Source organism: Didymella exigua (assembly GCF_010094145.1).
Source record: "Didymella exigua CBS 183.55 unplaced genomic scaffold M421scaffold_2, whole genome shotgun sequence".
NCBI classification, from domain to species: domain Eukaryota; kingdom Fungi; phylum Ascomycota; class Dothideomycetes; order Pleosporales; family Didymellaceae; genus Didymella; species Didymella exigua.
The window spans coordinates 831251-850141 of record NW_022984776.1 but is presented as its reverse complement, the minus strand read 5'-3'; the positions used below and the strand labels follow the sequence as shown (position 1 = coordinate 850141).

Genomic DNA, 18891 nt, shown 5'->3' with positions numbered 1-18891 from the left:
ATGCGGCTCGGAGTCGGGCACGTTGCACAGGGTAAGCCCATGCCTGCGATCGCAATCATCTTCAGACGCTGGATTCCACTTTCCCTAGATTGGCCAATCTTGCCAGAGACTGGCCAGTGAGCATCCTGAGCTCGGCAGTTTCGGTTCCCTCCCGATCGTTCGCGCCCTTTGTCTCCGCAATGGTAGGCGTCAGAGGAAATCTCGAAAAATCTATATACCTCCGATTGCGGAAGGTCAAGTCGCGGCGTCATTTCGTTGCACGTTAAACCCGGTGGTTCTACAAAGTCGCAATCTTGAAACGTCGATTCCGAGACGACACCGACTACAACAAAAGCGCCAACTTGCGCAAACAGCGCCAAGGCTCATAGACGATACCGCACGATTCGAAAGTTGCTGCATCATGTTAATGCTCTTTGTGTTCCTGAGGCACGTTTTCGCGTTCGTACGCAAGATGGAAGGATGCAGTGAGTTCCCGCCTCTTCATTTCGCCAACGTTTGATCTCCACTTAGCGCCTTTTTGACCCTGCACTCTCATCAGAAAATCCTGTGGAACTCATCTCACCAAGATTTCCCGCATGTCTACTGCGTGAGCCTAGACCTGGGGTCTTCTGAAAACACACATGTGGCCTGGGCATCCTGCGTGTGTGCAGCCGTGCCGCTCCCGCCGGAGGACATGGTGCCAGAGAGCTCATTTACTCCCGAGCAAATTTCCACGCAAGTATCTGGTTCTACTGCATGTGGCAAAGTAGACGAGATGTTGTACCAGGGGTTTCGAGGGGCCTTATGTATTGAGACTGCCCACTTGAGAAACGCCTCACGAGCTTCCGGTCTCTCTCACCACAGTCATTCATTTTCGCAAGCCTAGTGCTGCTGCCACTCGTTTGATACGATCCACTACAGTCATTTTCATCAAGAGAGCCGAAGACGTTCCCATATTCAAAACAATCAACATAACACAAGCTTGAACAAACATGAAGTCGAGCATCTTCTACATCATCCCCCTTGTGGGCTTCACTCTCGCCCAGGAGGGCTGCACCAGGCGCACCATCACTAAGACTGAGACTGAGAGGACATACGTCACCGTCCGGCCCAGTCCTGTCCCAAGCGACATCACGATCACATCTACCATCGGTAAGACTTGCTCGTACTTTACTGCTGGACTCCACTGACCATTTCAAAGACATCACGACTACGGTCACAGTACGCCCCTCATCATCAGTTGAGGCATCAGCAACTGGCCTTCACTGGAGCAACTTCCCCAACGGAACCTGGGGCAACTACACTGGCCGCCCCAAGCCCACTCTTTCATCCGTCAGCCTTGACTACACAGACTCTGCTGTCACTGAGACACCTGCTCCCACCTCATACGTTCCTGGACAGGGCTACAGCGCAATTAGCGAGGCTGCCATTCCTACTTCTGAGGCGGTTACCGCTGTCGAGACCTCCGCTGCTTCTTCCACTTCCCAGAGTGTCCAGGCCCAAGCTACATCAGCTGCCGGCTCCAAAACTGGCGAGGCTACCTTCTACGGCGGCAACGTCTCTGGAGGAACATGTTCGTTCGATGGAGGATACACCATCCCCTCTGGTCTTTTCGGCACCGCCCTCTCAGACTCCAACTGGAACGATGCGGGCAACTGCGGTGCTTGCGTCGCCGTCACCGGACCGTCCGGCAACGTGGTCAAGGCCATGATTGTGGACCAGTGCCCAGGCTGCGGCACCAACCACCTCGACCTCTTCCCCGATGCCTTTGCCAAGCTGGCTAATCCCACCGAGGGCGTCATCCCCATCAGCTGGGATATTGTTCCCTGCGGTATCACCTCGCCTTTTGTTCTGAAGAACAAGTCCGGCACCAGCAAGGACTGGTTCAGTATGCAGGTCGTCAACTCCAATGTCGCCGTCGCGTCGCTCGAGGTCTCCACCGATGGCGGCAAGACGTGGCAGGCGACCACGCGCCAGACATACAACTACTTCGAGAACAGCGCTGGCTTTGGCACGCAGACGGTCGATGTCAAGGTCACCAGCACCAGCGGCCAGAGCATCATCGTCAAGGGTGTCAGCATTGCGGAGAACACCACCAAGACCGCATCGAGCAACTTCTCGTAGAGAATCACGAGACGGTACAAGGGAGGAGATTGCGCTAGGCGCAGGATTTTTACGATGGTTTCTTCTTGATGATGGGCCGATGAATTGGGATGTTTCGCTTCTTACACACTTTGTTGATTCGCTTCTTTTGGGTACTTTATTCTTGCCGCTAGCTCGGACTCTATTCGATGCAAATACATGCATATCAGTCTCAGAGCCTGCAGGCACGAGACCATTCACTCCACGCTGTTTGCTGTATCATCCAAAGTGACGCTATGACAGCAAGCTCAACCATTGCCGATGTCGTTGTAGAGACTCGACTTGGCCTATCCAATCGTAAAAGGCTCTTAGTTCCGCACATAAAGCAGCTGCCCGTCTCTCTCACCAGCGTGCACGTATTCGAATTCGAATCCGAACCGTCGGGTCGAAAACACGTGTCGATGCTGTATCCGCAATGCATCTTCATCGCGGCGAGTAGAGCCTGGGTAAATGTTCACAGCGGGGATGTCTAGTGCACGTCTGGCAGTCCTCGGGGTTTCCATCTGTCGTCTGTGAATGCTGTGGATGCTGTCAACTGCGATGTACATCTACGAAGAAGCTCGTTTTTTTGGCCGATCAAGAAGTCCGTGCTCGATCGTGCCTCATCAACACATGCAACACCTATACTTCTTCATAGTAAAACAACCACAACAATGCCTGCAGAGTCAATTGCGCGTCGCAAAAGGTTCAAATATAAGCAACACAAGCTTATCCAACCTCCAAAAACAAATCACACTAAGCTGACAATGATTGAGCGCGCGTTCGCAGTAGGCGCTCTCACAGCCCTGCGAGGTGACTATGCAACCCAACGCGATTTGGCAACCACAATGGGCTGCGCGCAGTCAAGTCTTTCAGACCTTCTCCATCAGGTAGAGGCAAAGGCAAATAATCATAGTGTCGCTCTATGGGACAAAATTTTGTATAAGAATGATTTAGGACGTAGGAGGAGTCAGTTGTTGACCCAGAAACAGAAGGACACAATCATCCAGATTGCGACGGCCTCACGCGACGCACGTGAGAGAGAGAGCTGGCAGGCTATTGAAAATGGCGATTTCAAAGTCGTTGTACCTGAAATAAGCGTAGTTAACAACGTTTAAAAACGGCATGTATGAGGAGGCTAGGTACGCACAGCGCTACCTAGGTTAGAAGCCTCACCTTGATGCTGAACAAGAGAAGGAGCAATACAAGTGGGCACTCGCCCACAACCCTAATATAGAGCCATATAACAACAAAGGCTTTAATTTCCAGCAAGTTGTCTTTAACAAAACACCTGCTTAAATTAGCGAAGAGAGAGAGGCATAATCCAAACGTAGTGCCGCAGTAGAGAGCAATAGGACAACAATGTTAAGCATGATTGGAATTGGAAGGACTGCTGCCTGCAATTCTACACCTGTTTCTGCTATAACTTCAAGGGCCTGTGTCATGTTTATTGGGAAGAAACTCAGCAAGAGAAGGTAGCTGCAGACGCTCATATTCGGGAGCTCAACACCAGCCAAAAGACCCAGGACAACAAGCTGCAAATCTACGCCTAACACGCTCTCTCCAACCTCAAAAAAGGTGACGTCAATTATCGCTATAATATAAGAAAGAAGCAGTACATTCCTAGTACTATGGACTATAAACAGGGCAACTGTGCGCATGGGGGTGTTGATGGGTATTAGCACAGAGAAGGTGCCCTATAGAAGGTTATCCCATAGATCCACAAACTTGAAAAAAGCAGGAATAAGTGCATACTATAACAAGATGGTGCTCCAGCGCATAAGGTCCAAATATCGCGTGATTTCCTGATCACAGAGCATATTGACAGGTTGTGGTGGCTAGGTCACTCACCTGAGGCCAGTGCAATTGAACATGCTTAGCCATGGATTCAGCAGCACGTAACGAAGCAATTTACTTCTTCTTGCAACGCTAAAGAGTGTGAAAGTTAATAGATACAATCCTGGGAGGATATGCCCATAGAGGTTATCAATTGTTAGGTAGACGCAACACTAGAGCAGGTGAGGAGGATCATTTAGGCAGGTGGAGGTAACAACTTTCATGGGTAACGCACAGGCTCTCAACGTCGCCGCAACACCACAAAAATCTTGCGATGGGTCAATTATATGTCAAACAACAGCTTCACCACGTCAGAATATTCAAAAATGTTAAGAACTCGTTGTTTTGGTGTGGATTAGTATGGGCGTTGCGAACAGGAATCATGTCCAAGGCCCGTGCGCATCGGTTGATCGGCCAAAAAAACGAGCTTCTTCGTACATTGTAAACGCGTGCAAGATTGTGCAGGGTTGAAGAACTGATATATCTGCGTTTGTGACGTGTTAGCAATTGTGACGGAATGCGCAATGTGGGTTGAGCGCGACACGTTCGCAATGTTGAATCGGATTCTCGCTGTGGTGTACGCGTAGCTCCGATGCTTCGTGTCGGCGGCTTGATCTCGCGGGACAGCTTCCTCGAGCAGTGCACTGGCATTAAGATAGCGAGTTCCTCGGCGCAGCGCTCAGTGTTCAGAGGTCGTTTATTTGATGCGATCTAATCTCGCTCTATTTATTGTGATCTTAGCATCCGCCTGCGTGCCTTGTTGGAACGGCCCGCAGATGATGAGCCCCCGGATTCAGCTTCTCCAGTTCATACCGCCGCTTCGCCGCGCCCGCTAGACCGCTTCCGTCGAACGCCTCGTGCTGCTTCTCGTCAGATTCCGACTCGAATTTATACTTTGCACGCTCAGCCAGTGTCAATTTCTGGAAGGGACGTCCGGGGGAGCGACTACGACGATCAGGGGGGGTAGCGAGACTGTCAGCAAAGCTTCATTTCGTCCGGTCTGGGATCGGCGCGGATGCTGGCGCAGGGGCCTTGACCTCGTCCTTGCTGGGCCGCCACTCCTTGACGAAGGGCAGGAACTCGGGCTGGCCGGGGATGTATTTGCGCAGGACCTGCGGGACGACGAAGCCGTCAGGGGTCTGGTAGTTTTCGAGGATGCAGCAGAGCGTGCGTTCGGTGGCGCAGACTGTTCATCATCAGCATGCGTATTTCATGGATGGGGTTTGCTTGGAGTCGGGGAGACAAAGACGTACGTGTGCCGTTCAGAGCGTGGACGTATTCTTTGCGCGTGGCTGTCTGCTTTTTCACGCCGAAGCGGATCTCCAGCTCGCGCGTCTGGTAGTCTGTGCAGTTGGAGATGGACACAAGTTCCTTGTACTCGCCACCGCCGGTGACGGGGAACCAGGCCTCGAGGTCGCGCTTCATGGAAGCCGCGTTGTCTGGATCCAGTATTAGCTTCCACCCTTTCCGAGGTACGACCCGACTTGGCTTCACTCACTCAGCGCTCCACTGACGATGTTGATGACCTGGTACGGCAGACCAAGGCTCTGGTAGAACTCCTCAGACGTAGCAAGCATGCTCTCGAAGGCCTCCCACGACTTCTCGGGGTGCGTGATGATGAACTGCTCAACCTTCTCGAACTGGTGTATCCTGAAGATACCCCAGGCGTCCTTTCCGTGGGAACCAGCCTCCTTCCTGAAGTTGGTCGAGTAGCCAGCGTACTTGATGGGCAGATCGGCGACGCCGAGCCACTCCTCCGAGTGCAGGGCGCTGATGGGCTGCTCGGAGGTGGCGATGAGGTACTTGTCTGTCTCGGGCTTGTCTTTGCTCTCGGTGACCTTGTACAGCTCGTCGTCGAAGTCGGAAAGTTGCGCTGTCTTAGCCATCTGGTCGCGGAGCATGAAGAAGGGCGGCTGGTTGGGCGTGTAGCCCTTGTTGAAGAGGAACTCGAGGCCGTAGTTGATGAGAGCGAGATTGAGGAAGAGGCCGTAGCCGGTCAAGCAGTAGCCCCGGTGTCCGACAATCTTGACGCCGCGCTCGGGGTCGTAGCCGTTCAGTCGTGTGAGGACGCCGTGGTGGGGGATGGCGTTTGGCTTGAACTCTGCCTTCCGGTCCTCGGGCGCCCATGTCTTGACGACGGCGTTGTCGTCCTCGGTGCCCGACACGGGGACGTCCTTGTGCACGTAGTTGCCGACCGACTTGGCCTTCTGGTTGAGCTTGACCAGCTTCTGGGCCGCCTCGTCTTCCTTGGCCGCCTTCTGCTTCTTCAGCTCGACCATCTGTGCGAGGATCTCGCTGGCATCCTCCTTGGCCTTCTTCTTCTGCCCGACCTCCTTCTGCAGCTTGTTGATCTCGGACCCGATTTGCGTAGCGTCGTACTGCGTCTTCAGGTGGTCCTCGAACAGCGCGATGACCTCGTCGACGACCTCAACGGGCGCATGGCGCTTGCGCTGCGACTCGCGGATCTTCTCTGGGTCGCCGCCGCGCTTCTCGATAAAGTCGTTGCTGGTTGCCCCGCCATGTTAGCATGTTTACAAAGTGCAGCAATCCCGACGGGCTCGGGCGCTCCAGGCCAGACACTTCGCACTCGGGGCGGGCTTACACGTCAAGCATCGTGTCTCACGGGTGCAGTTGTGTGCCGGGTCAATTGCTCGTGTGCAAGACGTCGCAGCCCGGGGCCTCACACAAATGTCGTGGTGCGGCGCCTGAGTCAGGGGAGGGGTGATCTGTGCGGATGGTGGGGTATTCGTGGCTGCGCTCGAGGCGCGACGCAGCGCTCTACTGCCGTCCGCACTTCCCAGAAAAGCAAGTTTCGAGCCTGCACACGTGAAAGCATCGATCACGGTATCTTCATCGTCAAAGCTTCAGAGCTGCCTAATCAAGTCGTGGTCGATGCATTCGTGCACGGTGATCGAGGGGCACGCACCGTGTGGAGCTGGGGCTGGAGTCTGGTGGTGGCTGGAGTGGGCAGTGACATGTGTAAAGTGCGTGTGAACCTCACGACCTTTGCAGTCAATAGAACTAATCTCTGCGGTGTCGTAGAGCCTGAGACATTGAGAACTGAGCACCGAATAAACCCATTGCGCCCCGCTCAAACACCGTTACGCCATTATGCCTCTGCGAAGAGAAACTGCCAAACGCATTTGCAGCAGCCCAGCCCGTCACCATCTACACCGTCTACACCATCGACGTCGTCGTTCATGAACATGTGCAGCCTCCCGGCACATGTTCCTTCCAGCCCTTCTGCTTCTTCTCCTTCTCGGGACCTAGAGGAGAGTACTGTCAGTCATGGGCTTTACATGACCTGACACCCACTCTTGCCACCAGTGGGCTCGCCAGGGTTCTGGCTCGTCTCCACCTGCTCGATCAAGAGCTGGAACGCCTTCTCGACGTTCTCGTTGTACCGCGCACTGGCCTCTGTCCAGCCGCACTTGAACTCCTGCGCGAGTTGCTTGCCGTCCTCGGGGGTGACCTGGCGCTGCTCGGGACGGAGATCGGACTTGTTGCCAACGATGACGAGGGGGACCCACTCGACGGCCTGCGTGGTGAGTGTATTAGCTGGGCGTGCCCACAGCGAGGCTGGCGCCGGTGCGAGGGACTTACGAGGTGGTTGAGGATTTTGTCACGGATGATGCGCGCCATCTCGAAGCTCTGCTTGCTTGCGACCGAGTAGACGATCATGTAGCCGTGGATGCCGATGAAGTGCTTCGAGTTAAGAATGCTGTACTCATCCTGAAGCGAGCAGTCGTGTTAGCAATGTTTGCATGCCAGCTCCAGACTGTTGTTGCCCACGTACCTGGCCAGCGGTGTCGATGATCTCCGTTGCAAAGTCCTGGTTCTTCCACTTGATCATCTTGCTGAACGTGTTCTCGATGGTCGGGTAGTAGCTGTCAACGAAGTGGCCGTCGACGAACTGCACCGTCATACTCGACTTGCCTGCACCAGTTTGCGTCAGTCACATGGGCGCTGGCACGGCGGTGGGCGAGCATGTTGCAGCCCACAACTGCGCTCACGACTGCGCTTGCTTACCGACAGCTCGACTGCCGACAATGGCCATCTTCCTCTGCTTGGGTGGGGCGGGCATCTTGCTGGTGAATCCTATTATAGCGATGCGTGTATTTGTAGGGGTGTCGAGCGGTTTGCGAGCGGAGCGGCCAAGTAACAGTGTAGAATTGCAGCTTCAGTCGACTGCTGAAATGCTGATGCCCAGGCGCGTTGCTCTGTCGATCCTGGGAGCTAAGGATGACGTCCGTCCGCGGGCGAGGAGCGAACTGCAAAGGTAGTTGTGATTAGTGGTACCGAGTAAGGCAGGTTAGGCAAGGTGCAGCGGCGCCGCTAGGTACCGAAACTCAACCAGATCACCAAGCGAAGCGAAGGTAACAAAGACGACGTCGCAGGTGGAAGTGTGTTTGCGCGTCTCAATCTCGCTCCAAAAAGTTCAGCCGCTTCCACCACGGCCCACACGAGACCCTTTACGCCCCTCCCCACGCGCGAGTCTCGATCTTGACGAGCGCCGCTGGTCAGTATTTACCCAGATTGCCCAATCCTAGCCATTCAATTTACGTGATGTCGATTCTTCCGAGTCTAGCGCCCGTGTATGGGCAACGCTCGCAGCGACTCTCGGCCATCCCTTCTCTGGCTCTTCTAGAAGCTAATGCCCCATCCGACATCCCCGCTGTCCTAGCCTTCCCCAATCTGGCGTGTCTGCGCGACCTGAGCTCCATCACATGCACGTCCAAGATGCATCTTGAAGACTCTGCGAAACATCGTGATGTGACTGCAAGCCTACTGGCGTGGCATCTGGTAGGTGCTGCCTGGGCGTAGTCGGACTATCACACAGGTTTTCCGTCGGGCGGGACGTGGTCAGACTGTCACGCAGGCATCGTAGCGTGTGAGTACTCGGTGAGATACCCACGCGTCTGTGGAACGCTTGTCTGGACGCCGTTTGGGACCGATAGCGGCCCTGCATGTGTTCACGAAAGACGCAGCGCACTGATCAGTAGCGAGTGCAGTAGAGTTCTTTTGTACAGTTAACACCGGACTATCCATATCGAGAGGATCCGTATGTTGTGGTCCATTGTATACTAGCAAATTCCGCAAACCATACACCGGGTATCGTGTTATATCTTCAAACGACCCTCCCACGCTGTATGAGAGACCGTCGAGCAGTCGGGGTATCCAACTCCGAAAAGAGGTTCGTATGCCACGCTTCCGTGATAGACTCTGCGTGCTTCCTGGCATCAACATCGTCGCTCATGCTTTTGCGCCTTCCAACTTCTCCACGACATGCATGATTCGCACGTAGTAGTTGTTCAAAGCTTCCTGTCCTTCCGCACCTTCGAAGCGTCTGGCTGTCTTCTCGTCCACCGTCTCGTGGATGCGGGCAAATACCCGCATATTTTGGAGCAACAGCTTCAGCTGCTGACCTGGAAGTAAGACCTGTACTTTAGACCGAACAGTGGCATTGAGGCAGAGCATGCCCAGTAGTACGCCGAGAAAGTTGATCTTGACACCGACCTCTGATTCTTCAACAGAGGTGGCCTGAGCCGCTCGTTCAGAGCCAACTATGTAAGTTCTGACGAGCTCCTCGATTGAGTTGGTATTGGCGACTGCATTGAGTCGCGCCTGATCACTGAGTTCAGCGAGATTGATAATCGCGCCCAGGCTGAGAGTCAACGCGGCCTGGCGGTCTTCCTCCAGCGTGCCGGTGTTCAATAGCTTGAAAGAGCTGACAAGGAAGTGTATTAGAGGCTGCAGAAAGGTTCGAGTAGAGAACGGCTGACAGGCTTTCGATTTGTTATTTGTTAAGTTCATGCAGAGCTTCATCGCCTCCACCGTCTTGGTGAGATCTCCACTTTCAAAGAAGACTGAGATCACCTCAGACAGCTGCTGGAGAGTTTTAGTCGGCCATGTCGAGTAATCTTGATCCACGATTGACACTGTCTCCAGTACTGATATTGCCAGGTCGAGAACCAGCATGTCCTGAGGAGAAGCCTTGGCGGCCTTGATGCGACTAGACGGGAATGAGCACGCGTTGACGACCTTGGAAACATCGGTCGGGGTCAACAAAGCGTCCGTGCTGCCAGACTCTCGAAGACTTTGGACTAGCAGGTCGATTGTTGTGAGTGCAACGATTTGAGGAGACACTTTCTCTGGTGTACTTGAAGACCACGCCTTGGCTGCCAGAACCACCGCGAGGAAGTCGGCTAGAGAATCTTGGGCAATCTTCGACATATTGGACTTGCGATCGCGTGCGACCCTTGAGATATCGGTATCCTTGTCGACCAAGCTGAGCAAAGTTGTCGTGATGCCGGATTGGTGTATCTGATCAACCACGGCAAATGTGGGCTTCGTTTGGAGAATAAATAAGACCGAGACTGCCGCGATAAAGTCGAAGATGGGGTCAGTGGGAGTGACGATGTTCTCAAGGAGTCTATGCATGAACCCAGAGTCGAGAAGCTGACTGATGAACCCAGCATCAGCCATCTTGGTACACAGGTCCATCATGGCGCTGCGCCGTCCGCTCCGATTAGATGCATCTGAAATCTCACGGATCGATTCCTCCATGTCCCAAGAGAACATGGTGTTCTGGCCGTATTTCTTCAGCTCGTGATAGGTCCGTGGCTGACTCGTAGGGCCGTCTTCGTCATCCGTGGAAACAGTGTGCGAGTCCATGTTCCAGGTGTCGTCCATTTCCATGGACATTAAAAACTCGTCTTCTGGATTTGCTTCTTGTAGATAGGACCGTTGAGTGGCGTATGTAAGTCTTGGTCGAGTGGTCACCCCAGAAGATATTTGTGAGGTTTGTGAATCTCCTGCTGCCTTTTCGTTCATGATGTCGTCTTCGCTAGCCTCCTCGACGACCATGCGCCTCGTCTGCACCGGAGTCTTGTCGTTGTCCACACCAAGAGTCGTAATAATGCTGCTGTCAGCTTCTTCGTCGCTCTCGCTGCCCTCGTCTTCAGAGCTCGTGTCGTCGTCCTTGAGGGTATCTATTAATCGGGTCTTTCGAGACTGGCTGCTGTAAGCGACGTCAGACTTTGATCTTGCGAGAGCACCGAGCAGAGACCTCGGCTTCTTGTCTGTCAGCTGCAGAGCGGCAAGGGCCGAAGCTGGGGTTTTCGGTGCAGCTGTGCCACCTAACAGTGTACTGAAAAGATCCTTTTGACGGGGGGTCACGGAGCCCGGCGTTGAAGCTGTGGTTTTCGTCGAGGGCCTTGGGCGGATGGGTGTTGTGACCGGGTCTGAGATGTCATACATGGTATCATCAGAGGCAGGTACTTCGGACGAGTCTTCGTAAGATGATTTTGTGGCTTGCAACATTTTATGTAGCACTGCTGGCGAAGACTGGCCCTTGAACATCGCCGGCTGGCTCACAACTGGTACAGTGCGCGTTCTTGTCCTTTTTGGCTTATTGATCACAGACTCGGAAAACGTAGCCTGTAGTTCTGGACGAGCAGCTGGCGCTTTGGTTGACTCAAGCCCTGGAGATGTTCCTGTCTGCCGCTTAGGTATCTTGCGGTCTCGCTGTAATCTTGCTACTTCCTGCGTAGGTTCAGAAGCTGGTGAGGGTACAGTCGCGAGAGACTCGGATCCCTTGCGCTTTCGATTATGCAGGTTTCCAAGCTCGCTCGGCTTCCGCGTCAGATCAAATGATGGGGCATTGCGAGATTCCGGTTGCTTCGCCTTCACCTTTGATAAAGAACGAGACGTTTGACGAGGTGCTGCCGGGATGGGCAAAGACGCAGCTTCTTCATCTGACGGTACGTCGAACACATCCAGACTCACAGGCTGTTTGGTCGCAGGTTTCGCGGTCTTTCTCAAGATGACTGATGTAGTTGCCCGCACTGACTGCGACTTTGGCATGGGCTGTGGGACTATATCTGGTGTCGTGGCTCGCGATGCGTCTTTAGAGGACGTAATCGATCGTTGTAGTCGCTGACCACCCCCACCAACCTGCCTCTGCTCAACTGTAGCTCGTGATGCCTTGGCCTGTGATGTTTTGTTCGCCGGCTGTATCCTCGCCTGTGTGTCCTTATCCTGCATCAGTCGCTGCATTCTGATCTGCTCCTGCAACACTCTTGTCTTGACTTCTGCCGGTTTCGCAATCGCGGACTTCTGTGGAGGCCGAGGCGCTGTTGTAGCTGTACGACCCGGAACATTAGCTGGCTTCTTCACTACATTGGCGCGTGGAACCCTTTCCGTCTTGCTACGCTGTATCACTGATCGTTTTGCAGGCGGTGTCGATGGGAATCCGAATTCGTCTTCGGAGGGTACATCGAAGACATCAGGACTGGTAGTAACTGCACGCGCATGCGCAGAGGGTCGCACAGACTTCGTGAGTCCTTCATATTCTGCTGATGGCCCGCTCGAAGGCGCAGTGTACTTATGCGGTCGCTCGGGGGAAGGCGCATCATCTTCGAGGAGGCTCTGTCGCGGTGGCGGAAGACGGGACAATTTGCCGTATGTGATGACCTTCTTGCGCCTCTCGCCGGTCGTGAAGGTGGATGACATGGAAGATGCCATGGTTGACGCGTTTATCGGTGTTGTTGTGATACAAGAGTTGCTCTAGACGGGCGCGCGCATTGTGGTGGTGAGAAGGTTGACGTGAGGCAGCGTCCAAGCTGTTGCCTCAATCAGGTCTGCATGAAGTGATGATGCCCAGGCACGATTGTGATTGCTGTTGACGGTGAATCACGCCACCATACATCGGTTTGTGTTCACCAGTGACGAAGCTGGCAAGCACCCTACTGTGGTGAGGAAGGCGCAAAGCAGGGTCCCGCGCCTGCGTGCATGAAGACACGCTAGCCAAGATAGGCAGGCGGTGAGCTGCGGGGATAGACGCGCGTGTGCTCTTTCTCCTCATCCATTCCGGCACTCAGCCTCCAAGCCATGCGGAGGTCGCCGGTGGATCACGAGCCTAGATGTGGAGCCCTATTTACTATAGCTTCTCCTCTTTCTTCGTTATCGCGACACTGTATCTATTAGTCCATCTCAGCTCTTCAATTACCATATCTCTTGAGACCGATCGATTGCCCCACCCAAGGAATTTCTCCCAGTGTCTTGCCGCCACGGCTGAATCTATCTTCGAGTCCACCACCGATCATAGCCTCCTTACTCCCACATCTTCATACCCGACTGCTCACTGTCTAACGACACTCTTAAGTGTATGAGTGATTGCAATTGGAGACTCGAACATCACTGACACGATCAGGGTCATTACCCCTCGAGTCTCCGTTAACAACAGCCACAATCATGACTAGCGGACTCGAGACACCCCCCTCGCAATGCGTAGGCCCTGAGTACCGCCCAGCTACCCAGAAGCCCACAGCAACTGTGTCAAAACCTCTGGACCAAGTGCCCAACATCCACATCTTGCCTCAGACGCCTCAGCTGATTGCGTTGTTAACGTAAGAACCCTAGCACATGTCACCAGCAGAGCACTCAATTTTTAACAGCATGATCCGCGACAAGAACACTGGGCGTGCCGACTTCATCTTCTACTCCAACCGCATCATTCGCCTCCTGGTCGAAGAGGGCCTCAACCACCTTCCCGTTGTAGGTCACGAGATTACCACGCCTGTGGGGCGAATCTATGCCGGAGTCAAGTTCGAAGGCAAGATCTGTGGAGTCTCGATTATGCGTGCTGGCGAGTCTATGGAGCAGGGTCTGAGGGATTGCTGCAGGTCGGTCAGGATTGGTAAGATTCTGATTCAAAGAGATGAGGAGACAAGCCAGCCAAAGCTCTTCTACGATAAGCTGCCTGAAGACATTGCGGATCGCTGGGTACTGTTGCTGGATCCTATGCTTGCAACCGGTGGCTCTGCGCTCATGGCCGTTGAAGTGCTCAAGTCCCGCGGTGTGCCTGAGGAGCATATCCTGTTCCTTAACCTCATTGCTAGCCCCGAAGGCGCAAAGAGGTTTGCTGAGCAAGTGCCCAAGGTCAGAGTGGTAACAGCATTCGTTGACCAGGGCCTTGATGAAAAGAAGTATGTGCCTCGGAGATTAATACATAAACTGTCACTGACCACCTCCCAGCTACATTGTACCCGGGCTTGGTGACTTCGGCGACCGCTTCTACACTTTGTAGAGCATGTCAGCCAGTATTGGCTGGTGAGCGGAGAGAGAACCGCAGCCAACGAATAATATACATGATACGAACATGCCATCGACTACCAGTCGTCTAATTGCCTCTAGGTCACATCTTCAACTCGTCTTCTTACTACGAACCTTCACCAGCAGTTCCAGCACCATTTGGTTGGTTATTCCCATCCCATCTTTGGCTTGAATTACTTCTACCACACTTCACAACGGACAAGCGGGGAAACAGTCAGATAGCCAAGTTCCTTCAGTTCCTCAAGCCACTATGGGCAAAGCTTTTATCAGGTGGTCGACGCCAACCTTAGAACTCAAACACAAGTACCCCATCTCCGTGGTATACCCTAACGCCGTAAATGCCAATCATGCCCACATCTCATCATGGCGCCTTTTGAACACCCTGGTGTACAGTGTCGCCTAACGTCTCAGCCATCGTAGTCGCCCTCTGCATCCAAGTCGTCGTTCTCAATGAAGCCATCGTCGTCATCTACCGGCTTAGGCAGCGCGCCAGTACGGTCCGCCGAGCGCTCAGTCGCGGTACGCCCAGCGGCAGCCTCCTTCGCAACGGCATCGCACGCATCAATCCAGTCGGCATACACATCGACGGGCGCAGACAGATCTGTCTTCAATCAGCTTCAGCACCTCACTTCCCAAGCAGGAACACTCACAGTTGATGTTAGTCTGAAACGTCTGCCCACACACCTTGCATTGCAGGTTGCCGACACCGGACTTCTTCTCGATGGACACGGAGACGGACCTCTCGTGGTTGCAGAACAGGCACTGGAACGTCGTTGGCAGCTTCTCCTTCTGGTGTAGTCGTTAGCAAGCGTCGGCGCAGCGCTATACTGACAGGCATACCCTCTTGGGGCCCTGCGGCTTGCTTGACGATTTGCGCTTGCCCTGTTGGTACGATTAGCGGGCGCATGCGATGGCGTGGAGAAGCGCCATACGCACCATTCTGGATGGTTGTGGGGGATATTGCAGCGGTGGGTGCGATTCAGAGTGCGCGCACGATGAGTCTTGTAATACGAGAGCGCCTTTGTGGTGGTTGCCTGCTGCTTTGTTGACTGCGAGTCGTGGGTGGCTTTCTCGACGATGACGCGCAAAGTGTCGGGTCGCGACGAATTTCCAGAGCTCCGTCGGCGCGTGGCGGTGACCTCCGTCGCACCTGCCGTTATCAGCCCCACTGCTGATTGGCCAAACCGATAGCTGCCATGCGGGCGATAGTCAGCTGTCTTGAGCTTCGTTGTTGTCCACGTCTCCTGCAGTTTTTCTTTCTCTCCCTTATCCTCGAGTCCATTTAAGCGTTTGGCTACGTTTGAGCAGGCTTCACAATACAGTCCTCTTCCGCCCATTCATCTCGTTGTTGACCTCGAACTCATCCACCCTTCCCCGCAATTGTTCTACCCCGGTAGCTTCCGAAGCTCTATTCCCCCAGATTCAAGGCGGCCAGCAAACGAACGCCTCCTTTCTTTAGGCTCAGGTGCTCAATCCTAACATCAAGTCTTGCTTGAGAGCATTTCTTGCCTACAGTACAAGATGTCAGCCGAAAGCAGCACAGACAATGTCGTGCTCAAGGAGATCTTGGAAGGGCTAAAGGCCATGCGCCTGGAGAACTCTCAGCTAGCATCTGCGATCGACAAGATCAACGGACGCGTGAATGTACTGGCTGGCGTCAAGCAAGTCAAGGATGAGGCTGCGACTGAAGCTGCAAACGGCACTCTGAGCAAGGAGAAGGCAAAGGAGGCCGACTCAGCCCAAACCGTAGAAGCTGTTAGCCAGCAGTATGAGCCTACTTCTCCCAATGCCGAAGAACCCCCTCGTCGAGCCAGTGTCTCGAAGACTTCAAAGATCATCTTGACTTCGTATCCTGGTCAATCTGGTGTTGACCCATTGCCGATGCAGTGGGGGGCCAAAGACCCTGCTGTTCGTGGTCCTGTCGTTGTTTCGAGACACAACAACACCATTCGTCGGCGCAACGGTATGTGCTTGCTTTTTTACATTTACTTGCATGGATTTAGCTAATATCTCACAGCCATTGGAGCACACGGAGGCTCATACTCGATCTACAACGCGCTTGCAGTAGCCAGCAAGAACCTCGACATCACACATAAGCCGGACTTCACAAACACTGAGCCTGCTGCAAATATTGGCCCCTTCCCACAATGGAGCGACGGGAAGAAGATCGTCGCGATGGACCCATACGGTCATCTTGCACCGTGGCTCTACAAGGAGACCATGGACAAGGACGATGTCGAGATCCGACCTACCATTGCCATTACCCGGGCGCATATGAAGGTACCTGAATTGGAAGAGAGTGTCAGGGAAGGACGTCTTGTACCTGATGGAAAGATCTGCATGAACGAGACAGGCGAAATCGCTGTGACCAAGGTGGCTGTTGAGCCTGTATGGTATCTGCCTGGTGTCGCTGAGCGTTTCGGCATCGGTACGTATTGCAAGTAACTGTGTGACCAGGTCAATGAGCTAATCTTGCTCAGATGAGGGAACTCTCAGGCGAACATTGTTTGAAGAGACCGGTGGCTCGTACCCCGAACTCATCACCCGCCACGACATTAAGCTCTTCCTACCTCCCATCGGCGGCCTCACAGTTTATATCTTCGGCGACCCAGCGAAGATGTCTGACCCGAACGTACGTCTGGCACTCCGTGTGCACGACGAGTGTAACGGCAGTGACGTTTTCGGATCCGACATCTGCACATGCCGACCATACCTCACATTCGGTATTGAAGAGGCAGTCAAGGAGGCTCAGCAGGGTGGCAGCGGTGTTGTGATCTACTTCCGCAAGGAAGGACGCGCACTTGGTGAGGTGACCAAGTACCTTGTGTACAATGCGCGAAAGCGCGGAGAGGACAGGGCTAGCGAGTACTTCAAACGCACGGAGAATATTGCAGGAGTCAAGGATATGCGTTTCCAGGCACTGATGCCTGATGTGAGTTCTCTGCACCCTTCATGCTTAAGCTCTGCTGATAAAACGACAGATCCTCCACTGGCTTGGCATTACTAAAATTGACAGGATGCTGTCGATGTCTAAGTAAGCTCCTCCCTCTTTGTGTTGACAAGTCAGTGACTGACAACTGTGCAGTATGAAACACGACGCCATCGTCGACTCAGGTATTCCAATCCACGAGCGTGTCCCCATCCCCGACGAGATGATTCCAGCAGACAGCCGCGTCGAGATCGACGCCAAGATCCAAGCTGGCTACTTCACCACGGGCAACGTCATGTCCATGGAGGAGCTAGCGAACGTCAAGGGTCGCGGTTGGGAGGACATCGACGTACGTATATGTGTAAACCCTTGAAGGAATGACCAACAAGCTGACTGCGATTATAGCACTGAGCACCCCGTAGGTTGGGGAGAATGCAGTGTAGGGAAGCCGCATCATCTGATGATCCTGCGTCCTGGAGGTCCTCAACACGCTGCAGTGTTCTGGAACACAGCGCAGGCTGGACGCGCGTTGCTTATCAAATGGCCAACCCCCAGCAACCACAGTAGAGCATAAGAGCAGATTAGTATGATTCAACCCAATCAAAGCCCTGTAGTGTATAATTTGATGATGGTTGCGCCCTCCCGTCCCGGTTCCAGTCCCTAGGGCCTCCCACAGCCACTGACGACTCACCTTAATGCGATTACTATAGGCGGCCCGAGACCGTTGATCTCGTCAACCCGAAGCTCACTCAGACCGCGGGCCGGGAGGACATCCGAGTCTCTCGTCCATCATCTAAGAGATGGCAGCAATCACGCCGTGGGTTCATTATCGCGATAAGCACATAGGATCGTCGTACTCCCAGCACATCCAGGCGCCTTACCCGCCCCGCAGAGAGCATGAGACAAGCTGCAATGCATGTGTGGCGTCTGCACATGATCCTGTATTCACGGTAGTTAAATCCCATAGTCAGGCATACAGTCCCAGGAGGCGTGCTGTCTCACGGCAGTGTCTCCTTTGCGGTCTAGCCCTACTGTGCTGTCCGCATCCAACGATGCCAGCACAGCAAAGCTCCGACGAGCGAGCAGAGTGCAATGGCGACGGAGTCATACAGAGGGGTATCTCACCAGCGCATCGAGGGGCACTTGCGACGTCGGCAACGCTGCGAACGAGCTGGCGGCCCGCGCCGATTTGAGAGCCGTCTGCAGGTCTGGGAGATACCTAGTGCTCATTGGGCTCTGACTCCCTCCAGGGCTGGATAGCGACGGGTCGTGCTAAGTGCGAGAGTCGTGACTAGGTACCTATCTGTGTACACCGCTTGGAAGGAGCGGTAAGTAGGAAAATACCCTCTTCTACCGTGGCCCCCACTTAGCATACACAATCTTCACAGCTCCCCTGTCTCAAGACGGAAAAACTCATTCTGGAAAGGAGAACTCTGTTCGAAACTTTTACCGGAAGAAAGTACCCACAGTGGAATGCTCGACATCGCATAGGTGTGGGCGTTGCACGTGCGATGTCCATACTATCGTGGTTTACCGCATGGGCTTGTTTCGGTACCGCGAGTAGAGAAGGATTGCCCTGGAGAAGGAGACAAGAAATGACAACTGCGTGCTGCTCGGAAGTCGGGTGTGATCGGCGCAAGATCGGCTATGGAGCGCGTCTAGAACTCAGGATGCGCGGAGAATATGCATGTGTGTGGTGTTGGCCGTGTTGGGGCACTTGGGAGCGCTGATGGTGTGATGATGAGGGGCAACATGGCTGTCTGTTGAGATGCGAGAATGCACTCAGACGGCGGATCTCTTCTCAAGGATCCATGAAGACGTCTTCCAACCTGAAGGGTCCTCGTGTCTCTATTGTGGTATCGGTATTGATGGTGTGCTGCGATCGTGCGTGTTGATCTGTTTAACGGCCG

General features: G+C 54.0%; 9 protein-coding genes across 9 annotated transcripts; 5 read left to right on the top strand and 4 right to left on the bottom strand.

Moving 5' to 3' along the window:
- Window positions 1-832: 832 nt before the first annotated feature.
- M421DRAFT_198111 (carbohydrate-binding module family 63 protein) lies at window positions 833-2187 on the top strand. Its single transcript, XM_033588079.1, has 2 exons — window positions 833-1131; window positions 1181-2187. The coding sequence occupies exons 1-2, from the start codon at window positions 972-974 to the stop codon at window positions 2101-2103; spliced, it is 1083 nt and encodes a 360-aa protein (XP_033453725.1). The 5' UTR covers window positions 833-971; the 3' UTR covers window positions 2104-2187.
- A 591-nt stretch (window positions 2188-2778) lies between these two features.
- On the top strand, window positions 2779-3294 carry M421DRAFT_415815 (uncharacterized protein). The gene has a single exon (XM_033590839.1). It carries the CDS (start codon window positions 2868-2870, stop codon window positions 3216-3218), a length of 351 nt encoding a protein of 116 aa, XP_033453724.1. The 5' UTR covers window positions 2779-2867; the 3' UTR covers window positions 3219-3294.
- A 1628-nt stretch (window positions 3295-4922) lies between these two features.
- Window positions 4923-6549, bottom strand: M421DRAFT_879 (serine-tRNA ligase; the record flags this gene model as incomplete). Its single annotated transcript, XM_033597612.1, has 4 exons — window positions 4923-5122; window positions 5190-5375; window positions 5435-6441; window positions 6539-6549. 4 exons carry the CDS (start codon window positions 6547-6549, stop codon window positions 4923-4925), a joined length of 1404 nt encoding a protein of 467 aa, XP_033453723.1.
- Window positions 6550-6890: 341 nt separating this feature from the next.
- Window positions 6891-8261, bottom strand: M421DRAFT_198028 (rheb small monomeric GTPase RhbA). Its single transcript, XM_033588078.1, has 4 exons — window positions 7966-8261; window positions 7733-7872; window positions 7540-7668; window positions 6891-7474 (listed from the first exon to the last, which is right to left on the bottom strand). Exons 1-4 carry the CDS (start codon window positions 8018-8020, stop codon window positions 7232-7234), a joined length of 567 nt encoding a protein of 188 aa, XP_033453722.1. The 5' UTR covers window positions 8021-8261; the 3' UTR covers window positions 6891-7231.
- A 565-nt stretch (window positions 8262-8826) lies between these two features.
- Window positions 8827-12676, bottom strand: M421DRAFT_415812 (uncharacterized protein). The gene has a single exon (XM_033590838.1). The coding sequence runs from the start codon at window positions 12460-12462 to the stop codon at window positions 9190-9192; it is 3273 nt and encodes a 1090-aa protein (XP_033453721.1). The 5' UTR covers window positions 12463-12676; the 3' UTR covers window positions 8827-9189.
- A 143-nt stretch (window positions 12677-12819) lies between these two features.
- M421DRAFT_197997 (uncharacterized protein) lies at window positions 12820-13251 on the top strand. Its single transcript, XM_033588077.1, has 2 exons — window positions 12820-13103; window positions 13151-13251. The coding sequence occupies exons 1-2, from the start codon at window positions 12861-12863 to the stop codon at window positions 13175-13177; spliced, it is 270 nt and encodes an 89-aa protein (XP_033453720.1). The 5' UTR covers window positions 12820-12860; the 3' UTR covers window positions 13178-13251.
- On the top strand, window positions 13035-14348 carry M421DRAFT_197935 (uracil phosphoribosyltransferase). Its single transcript, XM_033588076.1, has 4 exons — window positions 13035-13103; window positions 13151-13346; window positions 13395-13925; window positions 13975-14348. The coding sequence occupies exons 2-4, from the start codon at window positions 13192-13194 to the stop codon at window positions 14024-14026; spliced, it is 738 nt and encodes a 245-aa protein (XP_033453719.1). The 5' UTR covers window positions 13035-13103; window positions 13151-13191; the 3' UTR covers window positions 14027-14348.
- M421DRAFT_415810 (Elf1-domain-containing protein) lies at window positions 13975-15035 on the bottom strand. The gene is made up of 4 exons (XM_033590837.1): window positions 14989-15035; window positions 14893-14934; window positions 14703-14841; window positions 13975-14653 (listed from the first exon to the last, which is right to left on the bottom strand). The coding sequence occupies exons 1-4, from the start codon at window positions 14989-14991 to the stop codon at window positions 14460-14462; spliced, it is 378 nt and encodes a 125-aa protein (XP_033453718.1). The 5' UTR covers window positions 14992-15035; the 3' UTR covers window positions 13975-14459.
- Window positions 15036-15205: 170 nt separating this feature from the next.
- Window positions 15206-17628, top strand: M421DRAFT_415808 (GTP cyclohydrolase II). The gene is made up of 6 exons (XM_033590836.1): window positions 15206-16015; window positions 16070-16480; window positions 16533-16984; window positions 17034-17086; window positions 17138-17330; window positions 17387-17628. Exons 1-6 carry the CDS (start codon window positions 15574-15576, stop codon window positions 17390-17392), a joined length of 1557 nt encoding a protein of 518 aa, XP_033453717.1. The 5' UTR covers window positions 15206-15573; the 3' UTR covers window positions 17393-17628.
- The last annotated feature ends 1263 nt before the right edge of the window (window positions 17629-18891 follow it).

Excerpts from the sequence above, each read along its gene's own strand:
- M421DRAFT_198111 (XM_033588079.1), top strand. The coding sequence starts at position 972 with ATGAAGTCGAGCATCTTCTACATCATCCCCCTTGTGGGCTTCACTCTC. Across the intron at positions 1,132-1,180 it reads CACGATCACATCTACCATCG|ACATCACGACTACGGTCACA; the intron begins GTAAGACTTGCT and ends ACCATTTCAAAG.
- M421DRAFT_415815 (XM_033590839.1), top strand. The coding sequence starts at position 2,868 with ATGATTGAGCGCGCGTTCGCAGTAGGCGCTCTCACAGCCCTGCGAGGT.
- M421DRAFT_198028 (XM_033588078.1), bottom strand. The coding sequence starts at position 8,020 with ATGCCCGCCCCACCCAAGCAGAGGAAGATGGCCATTGTCGGCAGTCGA. Across the intron at positions 7,873-7,965 it reads TGTCGGCAGTCGAGCTGTCG|GCAAGTCGAGTATGACGGTG; the intron begins GTAAGCAAGCGC and ends AAACTGGTGCAG. Across the intron at positions 7,669-7,732 it reads TCATCGACACCGCTGGCCAG|GATGAGTACAGCATTCTTAA; the intron begins GTACGTGGGCAA and ends TGCTCGCTTCAG.
- M421DRAFT_415812 (XM_033590838.1), bottom strand. The coding sequence starts at position 12,462 with ATGGCATCTTCCATGTCATCCACCTTCACGACCGGCGAGAGGCGCAAG.
- M421DRAFT_197997 (XM_033588077.1), top strand. The coding sequence starts at position 12,861 with ATGTGGAGCCCTATTTACTATAGCTTCTCCTCTTTCTTCGTTATCGCG. Across the intron at positions 13,104-13,150 it reads GTCTAACGACACTCTTAAGT|GGTCATTACCCCTCGAGTCT; the intron begins GTATGAGTGATT and ends TGACACGATCAG.
- M421DRAFT_197935 (XM_033588076.1), top strand. The coding sequence starts at position 13,192 with ATGACTAGCGGACTCGAGACACCCCCCTCGCAATGCGTAGGCCCTGAG. Across the intron at positions 13,347-13,394 it reads CAGCTGATTGCGTTGTTAAC|CATGATCCGCGACAAGAACA; the intron begins GTAAGAACCCTA and ends AATTTTTAACAG. Across the intron at positions 13,926-13,974 it reads CAGGGCCTTGATGAAAAGAA|CTACATTGTACCCGGGCTTG; the intron begins GTATGTGCCTCG and ends ACCACCTCCCAG.
- M421DRAFT_415810 (XM_033590837.1), bottom strand. Across the intron at positions 14,842-14,892 it reads AGCCGCAGGGCCCCAAGAGG|AAGGAGAAGCTGCCAACGAC; the intron begins GTATGCCTGTCA and ends CGACTACACCAG. Across the intron at positions 14,654-14,702 it reads GTTTCAGACTAACATCAACT|ATCTGTCTGCGCCCGTCGAT; the intron begins GTGAGTGTTCCT and ends GATTGAAGACAG.
- M421DRAFT_415808 (XM_033590836.1), top strand. The coding sequence starts at position 15,574 with ATGTCAGCCGAAAGCAGCACAGACAATGTCGTGCTCAAGGAGATCTTG. Across the intron at positions 16,016-16,069 it reads CACCATTCGTCGGCGCAACG|CCATTGGAGCACACGGAGGC; the intron begins GTATGTGCTTGC and ends AATATCTCACAG. Across the intron at positions 16,985-17,033 it reads TCCAGGCACTGATGCCTGAT|ATCCTCCACTGGCTTGGCAT; the intron begins GTGAGTTCTCTG and ends ATAAAACGACAG.